The 22,884-nt window shown below is 43.4% G+C and overlaps 1 protein-coding gene across 1 annotated transcript in view; it reads left to right on the top strand.

Annotated features, from left to right (window-relative positions):
• Window positions 1–20,708: 20,708 nt before the first annotated feature.
• Window positions 20,709–22,884, top strand: part of LOC124711481 (proteoglycan 4-like) — a 131,324-nt gene continuing 129,148 nt past the window's right edge. Inside the window, exon 1 of the mRNA XM_047241589.1 lies at window positions 20,709–21,068. Coding sequence (XP_047097545.1) covers window positions 20,709–21,068 — 360 coding nt within the window. The remainder of the gene's footprint in view (window positions 21,069–22,884) is intronic.

Here is a 22,884-nt window from a genome sequence, read left to right as displayed (position 1 = left end):
AGGCGGACTTGTACCTGCAGTCGTAATTAACCTTGGCCTCTCACTTAATCACTGCCATCGCTTCCAAGCTATTAACAGAAATTGACAAGGAGGGTGTTTGGCGTGGGGGGAGGGGGAGAGACCACAAAGCTACATAAATAAGAGCCATACGAAGCAAGCAAAGCTCTGCGTTCTGGCCCGTACGAGCCAACCGTGAGCGACCGACCGCCGTGTCAACCTATGCGGATGCGGCACTGAGAAGCACGAAGTTGGCACACCGATCTTCGGGCCTTCGGTTTTGCAGGCCTTGGAGCCGCCACTGCTCCCTCAGGTAGATCCACAGTCGGCATCACGATACTGAATGCGCTGTGTTTCAGTCGTCCTAGCAAGGAAAAATGCTTGACAGTACCGGGAATCGAACCCGGACACTCTCACCAGCGAGTTACAGAGGCGGACAACAGTTACCGATGGTCTCAAATAAACAGATAAATTAAATCCTCAGACACAGATAGAAGAATCTCACTTAAACTATTAATGTGATGGCACTGAAATGAGTGTCAAAGCGTGCATAAACTGTTGTTGGTGTTGTTGTGGTCTTCAATCCTGAGACTGGTTTGATGCAGCTCTCCATGCTACCCTATCCTGTGTAAGTTTCTTCATCTCCCAGTACCTACTGCAACCTACATCCTTCTGAATCTGCTTGGTGTATTCATCTCTTGGTCTCCCTCTACGATTTTTACCCTCCACGCTGCCCTCCAATGCTAAATTTGTGATCCCTTGACGTCTCAGAACATGTCCTACCAACCGGTCCCTTCTTCTAGTCAAGTTGTGCCACAAACTCCTCTTCTCCCCAATTCTATTCAGTACCTCCTCATTAGTTATGTGATCTACCCATCTAATCTTCAGCATTCTTCTGTAGCACCACATATCGAAAGCTCCTATTCTCTTCCTGACCAAACTATTTATCGTCCATGTTTCACTTGCATACATGGCTACACTCCATACAAATACTTTCAGAAACGACTTCCTGACACTTAAATCTATACTCGATGTTAACAAATTTCTCTTCTTCAGAAACGCTTTCCTTGCCATTCCCAGTCTACTTTTTATATCCTCTCTACTTCGACCATCATCAGTTATTTTGCTCCCCAAATAGCAAAACCCCTTTACTACTTTAAGTGTCTCATTTCCTAATCTGATTCCCTCAGCATCAACCGACTTAATTCGACTAGATTCCATTATCCTCGTTTTGCTTTTGTAGATGTTCATCTTATATCCTCCTTTCAAGACACTGTCCATTCCGTTCAACTGTTCTTCCAATTCCTTTGCTGTCTCTGACAGAATTACAATGTCATCGGTGAACCTCGAAGTTTTTATTTCCTGTCCATGGATTTTAATAGCTACACCGAACTCTTCTTTTGTTTCCATTACTGCTTGCTCAATATACAGATTGAATAACATCGGGGATAGGCTACAACCGTGTCTCACTCCCTTCCCAACCACTGCTTCCGTTTCATCCCTCGACTCTTATAACTGCCATCTGGTTTCTGTACAAATTGTAAATAGCCTCTCGCTCCCTGTATTTTACCTTTGCGACTTTCAGAATTTGAAAGAGAGTATTCCAGTCAACATTGTCAAAAGCTTTTTCTAAGTCTACAAATGCTAGAAACGTAGGTTTCCCTTTCCTTAATCTTTCTTGTAAGATAAGTCGTAAGGTCAGTATTGCCTCACGTGTTCCAACATTTCTGCGGAATCCAAACTGATCTTCCCCGAGGTCGGCTTCTACCAGTTTTTCCATTCGTCTGTAAAGAATTCCCTTTCGTGTTTTGCAGCCGTGACTTATTAAACTGATAGTTCGGTAATTTTCACATCTGTCAACATCTGCTTTCTTTGGGATTGGAATTATTATATTCTTCTTGAAGTCTGAGGGTATTTCGCCTGTCTCGTACATCTTGCTCACCAGATGGTAGAGTTTTGTCAGGACTGGCTCTCCCAAGGCCGTCAGTAGTTCTAATGGAATGTTGTCTACTCCCGGGGCCTTGTTTCGACTCAGGTCTTTCAGTGCTCTGTCAAACTCTTCACGCAGTATCTTATCTCCCATTTCGTCTTCATCTACATCATCTTCCATTTCCATAATATCGTCCTCAAGTACATCGCCCTTGTACAAACCCTCTATATACTCCTTCCACCTTTCTGCTTTCCCTTCTTTGCTTAGAACTGGGTTTCCGTCTGAGCTCTTGATATTCATACAAGTGGTTCTCTTTTCTCCAATGGTCTCTTTAATTTTCCTGTAGGCAGTATCTATCTTACCCCTAGTGAGACAAGCCTCTACATCCTTACATTTGTCCTCTAGCCACCCCTGCTTAGCCATTTTGCACTTCCTGTCGATCTCATTTTTGAGACGTTTGTATTCTTTTTTGTCTACTTCATTTTTATATTTTCTCGTTTCATCAATTAAATTCAATATTTCTTCTGTTACCCAAGGATTTCTATTAGCCCTCGTCTTTTTATCTACTTGATCGTCTGCTGCCTTCACTACTTCATCCCTCAGAGCTACCCATTCTTCTTCTACTGTATTTCTTTCCCCCATTCCTGTCAATTGTTCCCTTATGCTCTCCCTGAAACTATCTACAACTTCTGGTTTAGTCAGTTTATCCAGGTCCCATCTCCTTAAATTAGCACCTATTTGTAGTTTCTTCAGTTTTAAAGTGAAAATTTTACTTTCTTTATTTTCGCAAAGTTATGATCTGTCCGTTCGTTCATTGACGTCTCTGTTCACTGTAATAAGTTTAGTGTCTGTGTTTTGCGACCGCACCGCAAAACCACGCGATTGGTAGACGAAAGGACGTGCATCTCCAATGGGAACCGAAAACATTTGATCGCAAGGTCATAGGTCAACCGAGTCATCCACAGGAAAACACGTCTGATATATTCTATACGACACTGGTGACGGCATGTGCGTCACGTGACAGGAATATGTTGTCGACCCACCTAACTTGTACACTTGGCGAATGGGTAAAAAGATTCTTCTACATTGCCCGATTTAGATTTTCTTGTGGATGTGATAATCACTCCCAAAAAAGAGATGAAAACATAAGAGTTTGTCACGTAAACTGCAACAAATGAATGCAACAGTTTCACAGTGCTCTGTCAAAACATGTTTTTAACGTTTTCAAATTTTTCCGCGTGTAGACCGTCAAATCCTGCATATGTCCAAGCAAATCTGAACATGTCCTGGAATTTTGGAGAGCGAAGTTGATTATGTGTGAGCGCCTGAACTTTGATAATTGTCTGAAAATAAAAAAAATTAAACTTTTGACTTGAGGTAAGACTTGAACCTAGGACTTCTCGTTCCGCAGCTGCTCACGCCAACCACGAGACCACGGCGCTCCTGCGCTAAGATTCTCCTTGGTGTTGCATATCTTGTGCATGGACTACTCAGTCTGTATATTTTGCTTATTTTTTCATAGTTCCACACGACTTCTTCCTGTTTTCTCGATTGATCTGTGTTCAGTTTTTCAAGGCCTATCCACTGTGCCAACTTATAACTAAATCTGAGGGGGGTGCGATGGGGAGGTTCCCTTGTAAGTTCTAGGGGACTGATGACCTCAGAAGTTAAGTCCCATAGTGCTGAGAGCCATTTGAACCATTTAGAGCAGAGTAGTGACAAAAGCTTTTCTGAGAAATAGGAGATCGAATATAAATGTAAGTGCAATGAAGACTTTGCTGGAAGTGTTAGGCTGTTTTATATCCTTATACACTACTGTTTGTAAAAAGTGGAATGCTCAGAAGCAATAGTTTTGGAACATGCCACGGTAAGAGGACGTGTAGGACGGTGGAACCGTAATAAGTGATTTAAATGGCAGAGAGGTGGCTTGCACGTAGACCCAAAGAGTCATCTTTCGTGTGACCGGACAGGTGAGTGTTACGCAACCTGCAGGCGATGCCGGGCCGCCCGCATCTCGTGGTCGTGCGGTAGCGTTCTCGCTTCCCACGCCCGGGTTCCCGGGTTCGATTCCCGGCGGGGTCAGGGATTTTCTCTGCCTCGTGATGGCTGGGTGTTGTGTACTGTCCTTAGGTTAGTTAGGTTTAAGTAGTTCTAAGTTCTAGGGGACTGATGACCGTAGATGTTAAGTCCCATAGTGCTCAGAGCCATTTTTTTTTGATGCCGGGCCGTCATACGAAGTGGAAACGTGTAACCGAGTGTCAGTATGGCTGGCGCGCGGCTACCCCGCGCGCTCTCGGGCGCCTTGCCACGGTTCGCGCCGCTGCCCCCGTCGGCGGTTCGAGTCCTCCCTCGGGCATGAGCTGTGTGTGTTGTCCTGAGGGTAAGTTAGCCTAAGTTAGATTAAGTAGTGTGTGAGCCTAGGGACGGATGACCTCAGCAGTTAGGAACTTATCACCACCACCACCACCACTGTGCCACTGATCACTTGCCCCTCTGGTTGTGGTATTTTCACCTGAAAAGTACCTGTTTGCTCCTCGATTCATAATTTACATTTATTATAGATCTCCCTACAAATGGCTGCGTAAATGAGTTGAGATGTCGGAGGAAGACAACGGCATACCGTCTCCCACAAGACTACGCCTAGAAAAGCAACGTAGTCTTCAGAGGAACCTCCGACTTGACAACAACTTTATCTTTGGAGTGTGGAAGTCATTCTACGTTGTGACGAGTTATATCTGCACGCACGCATCGGCGTACTTGTCAGAATATCCCAAAACGTCGCGCTTTAAATCGGGGTTTCTCTGACGCTCATACCTCGGGTTCTAATGATGATACAAAGTGCGAGCTAACATCCCAAAAATGTTTGGCCTCACATGCGGTTCCTCTTTGTCGAACGGTGTCGGCTCAAACTCGTCTAGGGCTGAACCGCATGTGTCGCATGTGTCCTTTGGTTAAATTGTCTGGCTGATCGTCATCATCATCATCATCATCATCAAGACTGATTATGCCTTTCAGCGTTCAGTCTGGAGCATAGAACCCCTTACAAAATTCCTCCATGATCCCCTATTCAGTGCTAACATTGGTGCCTCTTCTGATGTTAAGCCTATTACTTAAAAATCATTCTTAATCGAATCCAGGTACCTTCTCCTTGGTCTGTCCCGACTCCTCCTACCCTCTACTGCTGAACCCATGAGTCTCTTGGGTAACCTTGCTTCTCCCATGCGTGTAACATGACCCCACCATCTAAGCCTGTTCGCCCTGACTGCTACATCTATAGAGTTCATTCCCAGTTTTTCTTTGATTTCCTCATTGTGGACACCCTCCTGCCATTGTTCCCATCTACTAGTACCTGCAATCATCCTAGCTACTTTCATATCCGTAACCTCAACCTTGTTGATCAGGTAACCTGAATCCACCCAGCTTTCGCTCCCATACAACAAAGTTGGTCGAAAGATTGAACGGTGCACAGATAACTTAGTCTTGGCACTGACTTCCTTCTTGCAGAAGAGAGTAGGTCGTAGCTGAGCGCTCACTGCATTAGCTTTGCTACACCTCGCTTCCAGTTCTTTCACTATGTTGCCATCCTGTGAGAATATGCATCCTAAGTACTTGAAACCGTCCACCTGTTCTAACTTTGTTCCTCCTATTAGGCACTCAATCCGTTTATATTTCTTTCCCACTGACATTACTTTCGTTTTGGAGATGCTAATCTTCATACCATAGTCCTTACATTTCTGATCTAGCTCCGAAATATTACTTTCCAAACTTTCAATCGAATCTGCCATCACAACTAAGTCATCCGCATATGCAAGACTGCTTATTTTGTGTTCACATATCTTAATCTCACCCAGCCAGTCTATCGTTTTCAACATATGATACATAAATAATATGAACAACAGTGGAGACAGGTTGCAGCCTTGTCTTACCCCTGAAACTACTCTGAACCATGAACTCAATTTACCGTCAACTCTAACTGCTGCCTGACTATCCATGTAAAGACCTTTAATTGGTTGCAAAAGTTTGCCTCCTATTCCATAATCTCGTAGAACAGACGATAACTTCCTCCTAGGAACCCGGTTATGTGCATTTTCTAGATCTATAAAGCATAGATATAATTCCCTGTTCCACTCATAACACTTCTCCATTATTTGCCGTAAGCTAAATATCTGGCCCTGACAACCTCTAAGAGGCCTAAACCCACACTGATTTATGGTAGGTTTGCGAAATTGTATGAACCAGTCAAAGTTAATGTAACATATATCAACAGTGATAATAGTATTGGGAGCTAAATTAACGACCCATGAATGATGTAGGCCACACAGTCGCGATTTGGTTAGAATAATGTTTACTCAGGAAGCAAACTACTAGCGAAAGTGGTCGTATTCAGACTTACTGTTATACTCGAGTGCATATCCATTTGACACAGTTCGATCATTCACAATGTACTCCACCTCGTTATTTACACGAAAAGTTAAGAGTTCATACCAGGCGCGCCGCTGCTCACCGCTCAGAGACCAAGTCCCGCGATACCACACAACGCGAAATTTTCCAAGTCGTTTCACTACCTAGCTACCTAAAGACCGACCGTCCGCTTTAGCGTCTCCACCAGCACTGTACCCTTTGGTGTCTCCAGCCGAACTGTCCCTCTGTCCCTCTGCCCGTCCGGGGCCACGTTTCCCGCGCGCCAAATATCCTCGCTGAACTAACTAGGGCAGTTCCCTTTCCTGAAGCCGTCCATCTCATTGGCTACAGCTTATTCTACATTATTTTACATTTTAACGTATTTAAATAATCAAAGCTTCACCACTTTCTAAATAAAGTAACAATAATATCTACATCAACATTTATACTCCGCAAGCCACCCAACGGTGTGTGGCGGAGGGCACTTTACGTGCCACTGTCATTACCTCCTTTCCTGTTCCAGTCGCGTATGGTTCGCGGGAAGAACGACTGTCTGAAAGCCTCCGTGCGCGCTAGAATCTCTCTAATTTTACATTCGTGATCTCCTCGGGAGGTATAAGTAGGGGGAAGCAATATATTCGATACCTCATCCAGAAACGCACCCTCTCGAAACCTGGACGGCAAGCTACACCGCGATGCAGAGCGCCTCTCTTGCAGAGTCTGCCACTTGAGTTTGCTAAACATCTCCGTAACGCTATCACCCTTACCAAATAACCCTGTGACGAAACGCGCCGCTCTTCTTTGGATCTTCTCTATCTCCTCCGTCAACCCGATCTGGTACGGATCCCACACTGATGAGCAATGCTCAAGTATAGGTCGAACGAGTGTTTTGTAAGCCACCTCCTTTGTTGATGGACTGCATTTTCTAAAGACTCTCCCAATGAATCTCAACCTCGTACCCGCCTTACCAACAATTAATTTTATATGATCATTCCACTTCAAATCGTTCCGCACGCATACTCCCAGATATTTTACAGAAGTAACTGCTACCAGTGTTTGTTCCTCTATCATATAATCATACAATAAAGGATCCTTCTTTCTATGTATTCGCAATACATTACATTTGTCCATGTTAAGGGTCAGTTGCCACTCTGCACCAAGTGCCTATCCACTGCAGATCTTCCTGCATTTCGCTACAATTTTCTAATGCTGCAACTTCTCTGTATACTACAGCATCATCCGCGAAAAGCCGCATGGAACTTCCGACACTATCTACTAGGTCATTTATATATATTGTGAAAATGGTCCCACAACACTCCCTTCTGGCACGCCAGAGGTTACTTTAACGTCTGTAGACGTCTCTCCATTGATAACAACATGCTGTGTTCTGTTTGCTAAAAACTCTTCAATCCAGCCGCACAGCTGGTCTGATATTCCGTAGGCTCTTACTTTATCAGGGGACAGTGCGAAACTGTATCGAACGCCTTCCGGAAGTCAAGGAAAATAGCATCTACCTGGGAGCCTGTATCTAATATTTTCTGGGTCTCGCACGATCGCTGTTTCCGGAATCCATGTTGATTCCTACAGAGTAGATTCTGGGTTTCCAAAAACGATATGATATCCATTACATAACAAACGTTAAATTCTTGTACGTAAAACCAGTTCAATTTACTTCTTAGCTTTGAATGCCACGGCCAGTAGCCTTGTATCAATGTGATTTCTGATAAATAAATAAAGAACAAAAGTAACTATTATGCACTAAAATTTACAGCAAATATTCTATTACCAAATGATACAATAAGGTGTCATACCGTCATCGTTCAATGTGTTTTGTGTGGAGGAAATGATGATCTGATGCTGAACTGTAAATACTGATTATTTAAATCTACTACATCTTTTAAACAAATAAAGTTGCAGAGTTAATATTTACAACATTTATCATTTTAATGATGTGCTTCTATATGAAATGTCGATCGTTAAGATCGGCTAAAGCGTTCAGATTTTAGCATTTGTTACAAAACTTCTGAATTTCATTTTACCAGTAAATCCTAAACTATTATAGATATGATCAATATTCAAGTTTTATTGGAATCAACATGAAAATTTATGAAGGATGGAAGATTAAAATTACGGTGGCTTCATTCCCTGAATTCCCTTTTTGGCCGATATTAGGTCCGCCATATTTAATACTGCTACGCCTCCCTGGCCACAAACAGCTTCTCCAGGGTTTCCCTATGACGTCTGTCTCACTCGCACACTACAGCGCTTAGGCCTCATTCAGCGCAATAGACGCCTGTGAGTTTCTCCATCTCGTGGCCAATCTGCACTCTTTGTGGCACACAGTCCTGGACGACAGAGTTCGTTTCACAATTCCTGAAGGCTGACTCTTTCGGCCATATACTTAATTGAGAGCGAAATGCTTGTTCACTCACAAAAGGTAGCGTGAAGTATTTTCGATAGCCCTCGGGCTATGGACCACTTCTATGCGAAAGAAGGATCTTCTTAGTCATTATCCCACAGTATAGGGTCAATATAAGAGTAGTACACAGATTGGTCGGTTGTTTTTGCATTTGATGTGATCTAGGGTGTGTCTTAGGGGATAGTTCATCGGTGGTGCTACAGAAAACCCGAAAAAAGCGTATTCTACCATTTTTTCGTACCGAAGACGAGCCGCCGTTTCCAAGACGGCTAAGCACAGAAAAGGTTGAAATTTTTACCATACATTACTAAGATCCTGATCTCCAACAGCCTTAAAAATTTTCTTGAAATCTTTATCCCTCTTCGAGGCACAGGGGTTCAAATTTACTCTACTTTTACACGGAAAATACGCACGCAAAATTCAACAGTAGCGAACTCTAAATAACAAACAACCGCAGCGAATTGCTCGAACTTCATCAGTATACTCTCTAGGCATAAATCTAGAAATTGCATCTCCCCGTTTTCGAAACTCTTTATCCGTTGTAGAAAAATACGTCAAAAATTTTGGTTCTTGGGTACCAAACGCGAGCAGCGGTTTCAAAGACGGCTACGCTCAGCAAATGGCTGAAATTTTTGCGATACATTCCTAAGATCCCGATCTCGAACAGTCTTGAAAATTTTCTTGACTTCTTTGTCCGATTTCGAGATTCATTCAAATTTACCCTACTTCTACACGTAAAATATGCACGTAAAACCTGGTACAAGGCGAAACGTGTTTTCGAAAGGGATGCAGCACGGATATGTCTCCATTATCATCATAAGGGTACTGGAGACCGCCTGTTATAGTACTGAAGCACACAAAAAATTTATTTGCACCTAAAATTCCGTCTGAGGTGTAAAATTCGTTTTGCTTTATTTCAGTTTCACCTAATTAAACTATCAAATTTTTTTTAACCAATACATTTCATATGCGTAACATTTCTTGCTGCAACAGGGAAAAGGAGGAAACCAGCGGAAAAATACTCCTATTGGAGCCAAAAATACGAAGCTGCTCCTGTTTGGATGACTCTGACTGCAAAGTGGGATACCAACTGTTCATTCTACCATACTTAGCAGCTTTAAAAATGTTCCCAAAAATTTTGAGATGCAAACACATTTGCGCTTTTTTATGCTGAAAGAGGAGGAGACTGTGGCAGCGGGAAAGAGACAGAAGAGTAATAAATACTGGATGGTAGTAGACAGCGGATATGGTACTGAAAGAGCGAAGGAGACAATGGCAGTGTGACAGAATGAGAGGGACATAGTGCCAGCAGAACATAGTTGACACTAGCAGAACTGCGCTAGGCAAAGAGGGAAGTAGACGGTGCCAGTGGGATAGAAAAGAGGAGGAGGAAGTGGGAAGGGGTGAGAGACAGTGATGACGAGAGACAGCGCCTGTGGGCCTGTGACTATGACAGCGAGAAAAAGAGAGTTAGTCAGAGTTAGAAGAGACAGCAGCAGAGGGGGGGAAAGAACGAGATGGTAGAGATAGAGAGAGGGAGAGGGAGGCAGCGACAGTGACAGTAGTAGTAGTAGAACAGAGTGACAGTTAGAGAGACGGAAAGAGATAACGTCAGTGAGTTGGGCTGAATGAGTGAATGAAAATGGACAAGTGAGAGTGGTGAGTAAGAGCGACTTACAGCGATGGACTAATTGATGTAACTGACTGAGTTTACAGTTGGGGGAGCCTCTGGGAGTTACAAGTGAGTTGCATCTTAAAAATAATGCGAATAAGTTCACACGACAAAATTTTTGGGAAAATTTTCAAAGATGCTGGATAAAGGTAGAATGAGGCAGCCGGAACCCCATTTTTCACTCAGAGTCTTTTAAATAAACAGAGACATTCTCACGTTCCTAGCGCCGATAGGAGCATTTTTCCACTGCTGAAGTTAAATTCGTCTACAATTCCCACAGTGCAGTAGGCCTTAACCTCTACGAGATCACTTGTTGACGCTTCCCTAACTGCCGCGTGCTGTAAGAAAGGAACGAAGGTGAGGGTTTAGCGTCCCGTCGAAGGAGGGGTTACAGACGAGGCACAAACTGGGATATATGAAGGACAGCAAAGGAGGTCGGCCGTGTCCTGTCCAAAGAATCTGTCCTCGAAGCTGTCTGAAGTAATTTAGGGGAACCACAGAAAATCTAAAACTGGGTGGCCAGACGAGGATATTCACCGACATCCTCTCGAACGCGAGTGTCTCTCAGTCCACGAGCTGGAGATGAGAAGAGAGGTATCGTGTGTCGCCACCGTATCTGCTTACGGCGGTAGCTTATCGGTTTGAAAGCCGCTACAGATGTAGCTTCTCCTGATAGCAGTGCAGCAACAGCACCGCACATGTGCTGGGTGTGGTCTCTGCACGATATCTGGTGTGATAACAAGGACGGGGATTTCCCGAACTTTCAGGTACTGGCCGTGTGACGGCGAACGCGCCATATTACTGCCCCGCCAACAGTCGCCCCAGTTCTCAACGTTTAGCCCCTCTTGTCGAAAAATACGAAAGTAGAAACACACAGTACTACACTAGCGGACGCTCTTCTCGCCAGTCTACGAATATGTCCCGCTGACATCACAGTACGATGTCTTAGTACAGTACTATGGTATCCGCTTGGTATAAGGAGAGTAATTTTTGGACAATTGAACAATGGAAAAACGGTGAGTGGAGTGACGAATCACGGTAGACAGTGTGGCGATCCGATGGCAGGGTGTGGGTGTGGCGACTGTGCGGTGAACGTCGTCTGACAGCGTGTGTATTTCTAACAGTAAAATTCGCAGGCGGTGGTGTTATGGTGTGGGCGTGTTTGTCATGGAGGGGCTTGCACCCCTTGTCGTTTGCGTGGCAGCATCACAACTCAGACCTACATTGATGTTTTAAGCACCTTCCCACTGTTGAAGAGCAATTCGGGAATGGCGATTGCATCTTTCAACACGATCGAGCACCTGTTCATAATGCACGGCCCGTGTCGGAGTGGTTACACGACAATAACATCCCTGTAATGGAGTGGCCTGCACAGAGTCCTCACCTGAATCCTATAGAACACCTGTGGGATGTTTTGGAGCGACACTTCGTGCCAGTCCTCACCGACCGACATCGATACCTCTCCTCAGTGCAAATGGCTCTGAGCCCTATGCGACTTAACTTCTGAGGTCATCAGTCGCCTAGAACTTAGAACTAATTAAACCTAACTAACCTAAGGACATCACACACATCCATGCCCGAGGCAAGATTCGAACCTGCGACCGTAGCGGTCGCTCGGCTCCAGACTGTAGCGCCTAGAACCGCACGGCCACTCCGGCCGGCTCCTCAGTGCAGCACTCCGTGAAGAATGGGCTGCCATTCCCCAAGAAACCTTCCAGCTCCTCACTGAACGTATGACTGCGAGAGTGGAAGCTGTCATCGAGGTTAAGGGTGGGCCAACACCACACTGAATTCCAGCATTACCGATGGAGGGCGCCACGAACTTGTAAGTCATTTTCAGCCAGGTGTCCGGATAGTTTTGATCACACGGTGTACTTCTGTGTAGTCGAAACGCGAAGGAACAACATCAGCTAAATCAACACCAGGCAGACATCATTTACTGACGGAGACAGACCATCGATCATTGTGGATGGGTTGCAAGAAATCGCTTGAAATCAACGGAAGAAATCACACGTGAAGTCGAAAGTGGTACCAGCATTCCTACTAACACAATGAATGTGCGTTTCGAAATTTTTTTTTTAAAAGAGGATTACAGTGGTCGAGGAGCTTCACATAAGTGATACACTACCGTGACCAATGCTAATCGACGTTTGAGGTGGTGTAAACAGAGCCGCAGTGGATGACTGTTAAATGAATCACGCCATATCCTGTGGCAATCCGCTGGGATGGTTTGGGTTACGGCAGTGAAGCATAGAGGAGGTCGTGTTACCGTATGGGAGAATTTTTGCTGGAAATGGAATGATGGCTCCCCTATTGAGCTCAAGAAAATGCTAAACGTCGAAGAACATGAACACATTTTATGGCATTGGGTACTTTGAACAGTAGAGGAAAAATTGGGGGACGTTGACTGTTCGTACCAGTACGACAATGCACACTGTCATAGAGCAGTACATGTGACGCTATGATTTGTGGACAATAACATTCCTGAAATGGACTGGCCTCCCCAGAGTCCCTACCTTGAACCAATGGAACACCTATGAGATGAGTTAGAACGTCGACTTGGATCCAGAACGCAGAATCCAACGTCACTACCTTCTCCGGTTTCGGCATTCCTCCACAGAAGTTCGGAAACCTCACTGAAAGTGTCCTCTGCAGAGTTGAAGCCGTCATGAAGGCAAAGGGTAGACACATTCTACATTAATGGCCACTAATAGGTGTCCAGATACTTTTGGTCATACGGGGCATTCTGACTCGCCTTTCGGAACCGTACTGGTGGGCTTACCTGTGTCTGAAGTGCCAGTTGTTGAGTTTAATTGTTGACCCACTCGTACCTCAGTTCCATCTGTCATTTGTCACCGCTAGCGGCTGCCGCTTTAAATGGGAACACCAATCCCGCTTTCGACTCTGAAGCGGTGCAAAACACTTCTCTCTGCCATCGATGCTACCGCAGCCGCCCGGCCGCGCTTTAGTGGGGACTGGTCTGTACTTCGACGCTGGCGTATCAGTAGACGTTTATGCCCACTTTAATGTCACGGTCGATGTGACTGTGTGACGTCACTATCAGGACGAAATGGAGGGGGGGGGGGGATATTGATCGACACCTTCTCACACTGCAGCCTTCATAACAAACTCGGAAAGGAAATATGACGTCCCTCACATTCACACTAAAGGTATATTCAATGGGCACCAGGGATTTACGTGTTAAAAAATACCTATGTTATATCTCTTTGCACAAACTGTATGAGCCAGCGTTCATGTTGGCGTCCCTTAAACAATCCATCAAATATCCTTGTTATCCACTCGTTTCCGTGCGAATGTGAGAATCGTTTCCATGCTACAGAAGGATAACGTTTCCATGCTGCAGAAGGATAGATGCGGGGTATCAGTTTATTCAAGCGTTTCGTGCAACAGTGCAGAGGGAAACTTAAACAGTGGATCGGCAGTAGCTTTGTTTTCATTCCCTGAGGGTATTGGCTTCAGCACATGTGGGTAGCTACTGCACATTGCGATATTTTACAAGTTACGCAAAATCTGAAGGTAAACCCAGCTCGTTTATCATCCCGTTATATTGTCTCAAGGTGTGTTTTTCTGTAGCTTCATTGCAGCTACTTTGAAACACGATTCATCCCATGAGACTTTCTTTCCAGCAGCACACGTAGGTTTTACAGTGTGCGATATATACGCAGATAGTACAGTCGTATTTCATGGATTCCTTTTGTGAGGTAGCTACACTTGTGGAGACATTTGAGACTGACTGTGAAGCAGCTCCTACTTTAAAACAATATTAAGAACAGTTGATATATGTTCAGAAATAATCGCCAGTTTTCATATTTTATTTAGGTATTGAGCTAGAACGTTTTTAAAAAGAAATGTGAAACTCGTAACACGTTTTTAATGTGTGTAAAAAAATTACCAGTGATAGAAAATGAGCTTATAAGAATAGTTGATGGGGACGCAAATATTTTCTAATAGTGAAATTATTTTACTCATTTAGAAGTTAAAGACTAGTTATCTGTAAGATATGGAAATACGATATTTGTCCCATTAAGTATATTAATGCCATCGTAAATGGAGTAGTGTATCAAAGAGAACATTTTGCAACGTGACGTAGGCTCCATTCATATATTGTGATGAAAAACTTACGAACATTTGAGTAGTATAGCTATTGTGAACCAAGCAACTTTTGACCCTGAATAATATCTGAACGATCTACATTGCGTAAATTGGCGCCATGTACAAAAGCATCCAAATAAATTGAATTATTTTTTTATAAAAATGTAGGTTATTGACAATACTGGTTTAACTTACAGTCATTCACGTCTGAAACATATGAGCACTTTTTTAAATGAGCTAAATTAAAAAGTGACTGATCAACTTTAACATTGCATACGTGTTCAAGGGAACAACGCTTACACAATCCATACAGTACATCTGATTGATATTTAAACGTAAAATTTCTGCTATTATAATCTAAAATACACCCTGGTCTTCTGCAAAATGTTACACCGTAACAATACTTAGGTAGGAAAAACCCTTAGTACAGTGGATTTCTAAATTCATCGTAACTTTCCCCCTCAACAACCAACAAGTTCCGATTCACAGTCTGTCATTGCGTATGTGCTTTTCTCAATTGAAATAATTATCTAATCTGAACAAAATGGTTATAATACCTGTAATCTATCAAAGATACGTTACTACCCAAGTCCAACAGGATACCTACCGCTTCATGATTCAAGGTAGCACACCTCTCCCGTCCAGGATGAATACCACCACAACAACTGACAAAAAAACCCTACGTGAGTATACACACTAAGGAAACTTTTTCCTACCAAAGAATGGGATCCGAACCCCGCCACTCAAATGCAACCACACTCCGCCACTATTGTTTCACTAGGGAGGTAGGTGCTGGAGTGATAGGTCACAATTTAAATATAACTATACTTTCCGCATCAATTTATTCATTATAAATAAGCAATAACATGAAAGCCCGTTTGGTACCTTTTAACAGAACCTCCATCAAGAACCGTTAACAATACCAAAAATTTTAGTTAGAGACCAGTGAAACTTGAATGCTAAATTAAAAATTATGAACTAAAAACTAATAAAATTTCCTTAAAATTTGAGTTCAGAAATATCAAAACTTTAGAACACAGAAAATGAACATTGTCGAACTGACAGAACATATAATAAAACAGTCGCCTTCAAAACGGCAAAATAAATTACAACAGTTGCACGTGACTCGTATTACTGTTTCAGCCTCTTCGGCAAGACAGATACCAAAACGTGCAGGCCCGGTTTGAACGCGGCGACAGCCTGTCGCATGCAGGCAGCAAATCTGAAAAGCAAACGTCGCTACGAGATTTAATTTTATCATTCAAAGGCTTTGAAAACTGCAATCAATTAGAGGAAAGTCTGAGGTGGCCAACAGACTGATAACAACATAATTGAGTAACGTCTCAGCAGCTTAGATATGTTAAACGCTAGTCTAAATAGACGTAAATGGTCCTCTTGAGAACTTGAATGCATTTACACTGATCACTGAGCTTGCTCAAGTTCTAGCCTGTAAACAGCGACTTGACATAAGTTAATCAGTTCATAAACAAACCCGTTGCTGTCATAGCACGGAGTACGGCTAACCATAGTCAGAATGTGCGTGCAATGAGATAAGGAATGAAGTTTTCACTCTGCAGCGGAGTCTGCACTGATATGAAACTTCCCGGCAAATTAAAACCGTGTGGTGGACGGAGACACAAGTTTGGGACCTTCACCTGTCGCAGACAAGTGCCCTACCCAAGCGCGACCCACGGCTCATTCTCACAGATTTACTCCCGCCTTCCAAACTTCATACTTCTCCAGAGTAACATGTAGAACTAGCACACCTGCAAGAACCAATATTGTGCAGACATGGCTCAGTCACAGCCTGGGGGATATTTCCGGAACGAAATTTTCGCTCTGCAGTAGAGTGCGCGCTGCACAGTTTTAATCTGCCAGGAAGTTTCACGTCAGCGCACACTCCGCTGCAGAGTGAAAATTTCGTTGTGGAAACATCCCCCAGGCTGTATCCGAGCAATGTCTCCGCAGTATCTGTTCTTCCAGGAGTGATAGCTGAGTAAGTTACGCTGGAGAACTTTCATGAAGTATGGAAGGTCAGCGACGACGTACTGCAGGAAGTAAGGCTCTGAGGACGGGGCGTGAGTCGTGCATGGGCAGCTCAGCTGGTAGATCAGTTGCCCACGGAAGACCAAGTTCAGCACGAATAAGTATTCTTATTGATGTTCCTACTATTCCTGCTCATGCTCCAAATAGAAAATATAAAGTACCAATGTCCTTACGGTTTGTTGAGAATAATCATTTTTGCGGTAAGATGGCTGAATTTTAGGTGGTAGACTGTAAATCTACTTATGAGATATTTTCTCTCTTACCATATTTTGGTCTTACATTCAATTATGATTCTAGACTGCAATTTAGAGGTGTAAATATTTACTAAGGCCTAAAAGATTATTCTTTTAATTATAACTTTAAAGGTTATTAGTTTAATTAACTTAAGTCCTTAGTATAATGAGATTAAGGTTGATGTTGAAATCAATCCTATTGTTGAAATTATTACGGTTATAGGAAGAATAATTCTTGATTTTTGAGACTTTATCTTTACAGATCATGAATTTTCTGTGTATGACGTAATTAAGGCTGAGAATCTAATACATATGTAATAATAAAGTGTAATTGTAGTTAATACAACTATAATAGTTATGATAGTTGTATGTTGTTTTCTATTAATGATTGTATTACAATTCATTTTGGTAGAAATCCAAAAAATGGTGGTAAACCACCTAGAGATAGGAGAGCTAAGAATATTATGAATTTAATTTCAGTTTCTATATTTCTGGCTGAATAAATCTGGTTCATGAAGAATAGATTTATTTGCTTGAAAAATAAAACCATGATTATTCTTAGTAGTGAATAAATAATAAAGTATAGTTCTCAGATGTTTTCTCTGATTGGTAGGGATCTAATTATTCACCCTAAATGTCTAATTGAAGAATATGCTAGAAGTTGGCGTAGAGATGTTTGATTTAAACCTCCTATTGCTCCAATAATGATTCTTAAAATGATAATGCTTCAAATGAAAGTTCTTAGGTGAATACAATATGATAATACCATTATTGGGGCAATTTTTTGTCATGTTATTAATGTTAGACAGTTATTTCATCTCGAAGCTCCTATTACTTCTGGAAATCAGAAATGAAAAGGTGCAGCTCCCGAGTTTGAATCTCGGTCCGCCACACAGTTTTAATCTGTCAGAAGGTTTCCAGGTATGAATGTTTCGAATCACAACGCAGTTTACTGAGAACCAGGGTGACGGAACGTGACGGAATACTACAGGTACAAAAACTCTGACTAGCACAGGATAATGGTAAGTCAGAAGCTCACCAAATAAAGCACATAAGTCCCGACAGAAAGAGTCCAATGCCAAGCGGTGGCAATTCAGACCTTAGAGCCGGCAGAGTATTTGGAGCCTCGCATTCAGGACTGCGGGCTCCCTCCAGTACCAGCAGCGAGCAACGGCTCGTGCCAACTGGCAGTAACCACACCACAGGTAAACACGTCCGCTGCACACCAACAAGCGAACCCACCCGGTGAACCAATCCCTCGGCGAATCAAAATGCGTAGACGATAAGCAGTTGAGACACGAAGAGAATGGATGCTTTGGAAAAAAGACTGTTGATAATTATATGTATACATCAAATAAGCAATGAGAAGGTACTGAACCGAACTGGGGAAAGAAGAAATCTATGGCACAACTTGACTAAAAGAAGGGATCAATTGACGGAACACATCCGGAAGCATCAAATAATCGTCAATTTAGTAATGGGAGAAGAACAGCACATTGCCTTTATTATCTGTTATTACTTTTATGTTGTATTTTCATGTACTGACACGTTCCATGACCTTGGAGATTAGCTCCTCAATTTGGTCCTACGGAACTTGACGTGTAAATAAATAAATGAACGAATACAAACTGTCAGCCGCTGGTGCTGAATTTGTAAGATCTGAACCTTACTTTCTCGTCGTTCTATGCTCACGGTCACAGCAGATAAACAAATTTACTTTAGTTAATATTTCCAGGTCGGGAAGGAACCTTATCGTTAGGTTAGATGGTGGATACCAGTCACAGTCGGGTGGGGTTACCACTAATAGCGATGAACTTGTTAATTCAGAAATTTGCTGGTTTATTAAGCTGTAGCACTTAATAACATAAGAATTCCAGCATTCAGGAAAACACACCGCTAAAACTGTGGCTTTTGCCATTTAATTTTTTGACGCAGGTGGCGCATGTGTCTTACGTGGAAGCGAGCTCGCCAGCGGCCAACCGCCGCCACGCGAGGCCGTAGCCAGCTAGTATTAAACAGTAATACTTGGAGCCGCTACCGCTCTGCATATTGTTACGTCACCATAAAACAAAGCGTACAAAATCCTTCCCGATGGGCGAGTGAGTTCTTACAGACAACGGACAACGTGAAAAAAAAAAAACTGTACCTGTAACATTGTCATAGCTTGTAGAGAAATGGAGATGATTCCTTCGAAAATTTTGCGGCCAGTATCCTCTCCCATCCATAATCAGTTGCTTTCAGTGTCTAGATTTGGGAAAGTATTTTATCAGCAATTTCGTTTTCTTTCTTTAGGTTTCCTCCCATGGCCATAAATAAAAATCCACGTTCCTTTGCCCTGTTTGCCGTCTTCCAATTGACTGTCAACCTACTTCAGTGTGCTAGTATTTTTTCTTTTCTCTGCATCTAGCAGTCTTTCTACAGACACCTCACATAATTCACTACCTGTGGTTACCTGCATAATCCTAACTGAGCCGCGAACTGCTCTGCGTCTGTCAGTATAGGCTATCCGTCTTGCGTTTACGCATCCATACATCACACCGGCTCCGCTGCCCAGGGCAAAGTAAACATTACTGGCTCACTCGTGCCAGAGGTATTTGTGGTGGGGGGGGGAGGAGGGGGGTACTAACTAACCGAAAAACATACAGCTAGGAATAGCTATAATTATTAGTCTGCAAAAGAAGTAAACACTGATGTAATATTGCCATCAACAGAAAGATCAGCACTTTTACCCTCAACAACACCTATACATATACACACAGTGTTGCAAAAAAACAGTGACAAACTTCCAATGGACCTAGAAGGAGTCTTGACGCGTCAGGAAACGTCATCCAGCGACGCTACAGAGGGTCGAAGTTATAGGTGACGGCGTCTGCTCATGTAAGTATACACAGATTGATTCTCTGATGATGTTACAAATTTTCGGGGATGATGGAGAAGGGTAAATGTATCATTTTGAGATAAAGGACCCTGATCTGGGAACGAGCGAGCTGAAAATCGTTCTGGCACCTCTGACGTGTACCGGTACTGTTGTTGATAAGACTGTAGGGCGGTCAACTTTCAGAGTTGGTAGTATAGATAAAACCATGGAAAAAAAGTCCAGTAAATACGGGCTCTAAATTGTATACCTTAAGGGCTATGCAGTTGTTGAATTGAGGAGAAGTGTTCCACAGTAGTGAGGATGAGCAAGTGGTCATAGCTCTTCAGGTATGGATTTTAGAGAACATATTTTGTTGTTTTGGTCCATACTACCATCTCTGAAAGTTACCTACCCTACAATCTTAGCAACAACAGTATCTGTACATGTATTTCACTGTCAGATCTATCAAAAGGATTTTCTCTTACAACTTTCGACTCGTTCCTTTTCAGGCCAGGGTCCACTGCCTCAGATTAATACATTTAACCTTCTCCATCGTTCCTGAAAGTCCGTAACATCATCACGGTACCTCCCTGTATATGTATACATACTGTACATATACAGGAGCCAGCCCTGTAGCTTCTATGCTCTATAGCATCGTTGGATGACGTTTCCCTGCATGGTTTCCTATCCTCATTTTGTTCCTCACGACCGAGCGAGGTGGCGCAGTGGTTAGCACACTGGACTCGCATTCGGGAGGACGACGGTTCAATCCCGTCTCCAACCATCCTGATTTAGGTTTTCCGTGATTTCCCTAAATCGTTTCAGGCAAATGCCGGGATGGTTCCTTTGAAAGGGCACGGCCGATTTCCTTCCCAATCCTTCCCTAACCCGAGCTTGCGCTCCGTCTCTAATGACCTCGTTGTCGACGGGACGTTAAACACTAACTACCTACCTACCTGTTCCTCAAGACACTTTCTGCATCCCCTACGTTTGTCGGTGTACTTTTGGAACACCCTGTATATTTGGAGCAACAAGACGGCATGTTATGGTGGCAGCGTCCAACTGCTGGGCGTAGGACAGTCGACACCGAGGAACTCACCTGGCACTGTTTTGTGACTGTTGCAGCTAACTGCGACCTGCTGTTTAATGGCGAACCAGTCTCCAGCTCCAGTTGGAGTAGCGCCCTCAATGCGTCCAGGTACGTGGGCGACCTCGTGGACACCACGGCAGCCCAGGCAGAGTACCTGGTGCTCACCACCAAGGAGGTGACCGCCTTCGCTGTCGACAGCCCGTCCGACTACATCGACGTGGTTTTCGATGAGGCCGCCAGCACGCTGAAACTCGTCGTCAAGGAGGAGTTTGCCAGTTATGAAGAGAAAATGATCTCTGCATCAGATGCGGTAATTCGCAGTGCGCTGTTGACTTTCAGGGCCTGGAAGTCGAATAATTTACGTCATAAAAGAATGGAAAGCAACAGCCTTTTATCACCAAAACCCACTATACAAAAGCGCCTACTTCAGTTATCCGAAGGACAGTTTCCCTGGTCGATATTTGATTAAAAGATTAGGGCAAGAATATCTACCCCCTGAAATCAAGTCGACTATGTGAATAAAATATACACTTCCTCTTCAGTGTTTGTCCCGCCCTTGGCAGGGTCTATTACGAGGGTACTCACTCACCCGTGATTTGACTTCCATCTTGTAGCCATAGTCATAAGTTACTCTAAGTGAGAAAAGTCGTATGTTTTTATACAGCAAAGTTACACAGCGTGTACCAGAACTCCACCGACAAACCTCCGGGATAGCAGTTGAATGGTGACAGCAGTACGTGGAGCTGGGAGTGGTAAGGTAATGGGCTGCAGAAAGTAAAATCATTACAGAACAAATTTTGTTTTATTTAACACTGGTGTCCGCAAAGGAAATTTGACACAATTGAAAAAAATAAAAAAAAAAACAGCCTTCAAGTAAATCTTAATACAGATTTAAAAAAAAAAAAAAAGACATTAGCAAGCGAAAATCAGTTACACTTACACAATTCAACCAATATCCAAACAAAATTTACTACTACTGAGACCAATTACGGAAGCAGTCTCCAAGGAATTTCAACGATCTTTAATTAAAAGAGAATTTCCAAGCTTAACAAGCTTCAATGACTGAAACCAGTAAAAGAATTACAGTCTGTTTGTCTGCAGTAAGGCCGCTGATTCGCATATCCATCGAGGTCAGCTTTTTACTGGTGACTGCGTGTCTTAAAAATTAGGAAAGCAGACCACGCTACCCGGGCACTTTACTACAAAACAAACAGAGCAGATTTAAACAAACACCAAATATAAAATTACACAAAACGATAAACACCGAGTCAAAGGACCATAGAACATGAAACTCACGCCGAAAATAATACTGCAGGTTAAGCAACACTCGGCTCGCCACTCACGAGGAGAGTACGGCTACTCGTCATCGCCGAATTCGTCCAGATTCGTGGTACTCGTAGGGCGTGCTGAGACAAGGAAGTGCCCCAAGTGGCAACTGCAGATGGCCCAGCGGTTAGGAAGTAAAAGGAACTTTGATACGCGTCTGTCACCATGTGCACCTTGTCAGTGGTCCCTGTGGTGCTGTGCTTGGCTCAGCAGTAGCCGGCACGGTAGCTCAGCGTGTTCCGGCAGAGTGGTATCTGCCCCCTGTAATAATTAAAAAAAAAACTGAATTAACGGATCGTCAATGAACTTGAACGGGTGTCAGAAGACGTCCGACCCGAACAAATGCAACGAACGACAACGAACAAAATGAAATAAACAAAAAAAAAGTGGTAAGAGATCGGATTTCGCATTGAAAGGGTCGCAGGTTCGACTCCACCAGGTGGCAAATATTTTTGCACTCCTTGGCAACTCGAAACCGGATTTCCCACTTCACGCGAGCCGTTCCCGTACATGGGAGGACATTTTAACTGAAAGTCGCTGTCTGGAACCGGCGGATAAACACAGCACTGCAGTGCCTGCGTTGTTCAGAGGAACGATGCAGTGTTCCCTCAGACAAGTCTGCAGGTCCGAAGGAACAGGTGCTGGCGCGACTACAGCCTGTATGAAAAACATGAAGCGCATTCGTAGTTGCGAATGCAAACGACCATCTGTTGCACACTATGTGATCAAAAGTGTCCGGATCCTGGCTGAAAATTACTTACAAGTTCGTGGCGCCCTCCATCGGTAATGCTGGAATTCAG

The sequence above is a fragment of the Schistocerca piceifrons genome, chromosome 8, assembly GCF_021461385.2.
Source record: "Schistocerca piceifrons isolate TAMUIC-IGC-003096 chromosome 8, iqSchPice1.1, whole genome shotgun sequence".
In the NCBI taxonomy this organism is placed as follows: domain Eukaryota; kingdom Metazoa; phylum Arthropoda; class Insecta; order Orthoptera; family Acrididae; genus Schistocerca; species Schistocerca piceifrons.
This window is presented reverse-complemented; position numbering and strand designations above follow the sequence as displayed.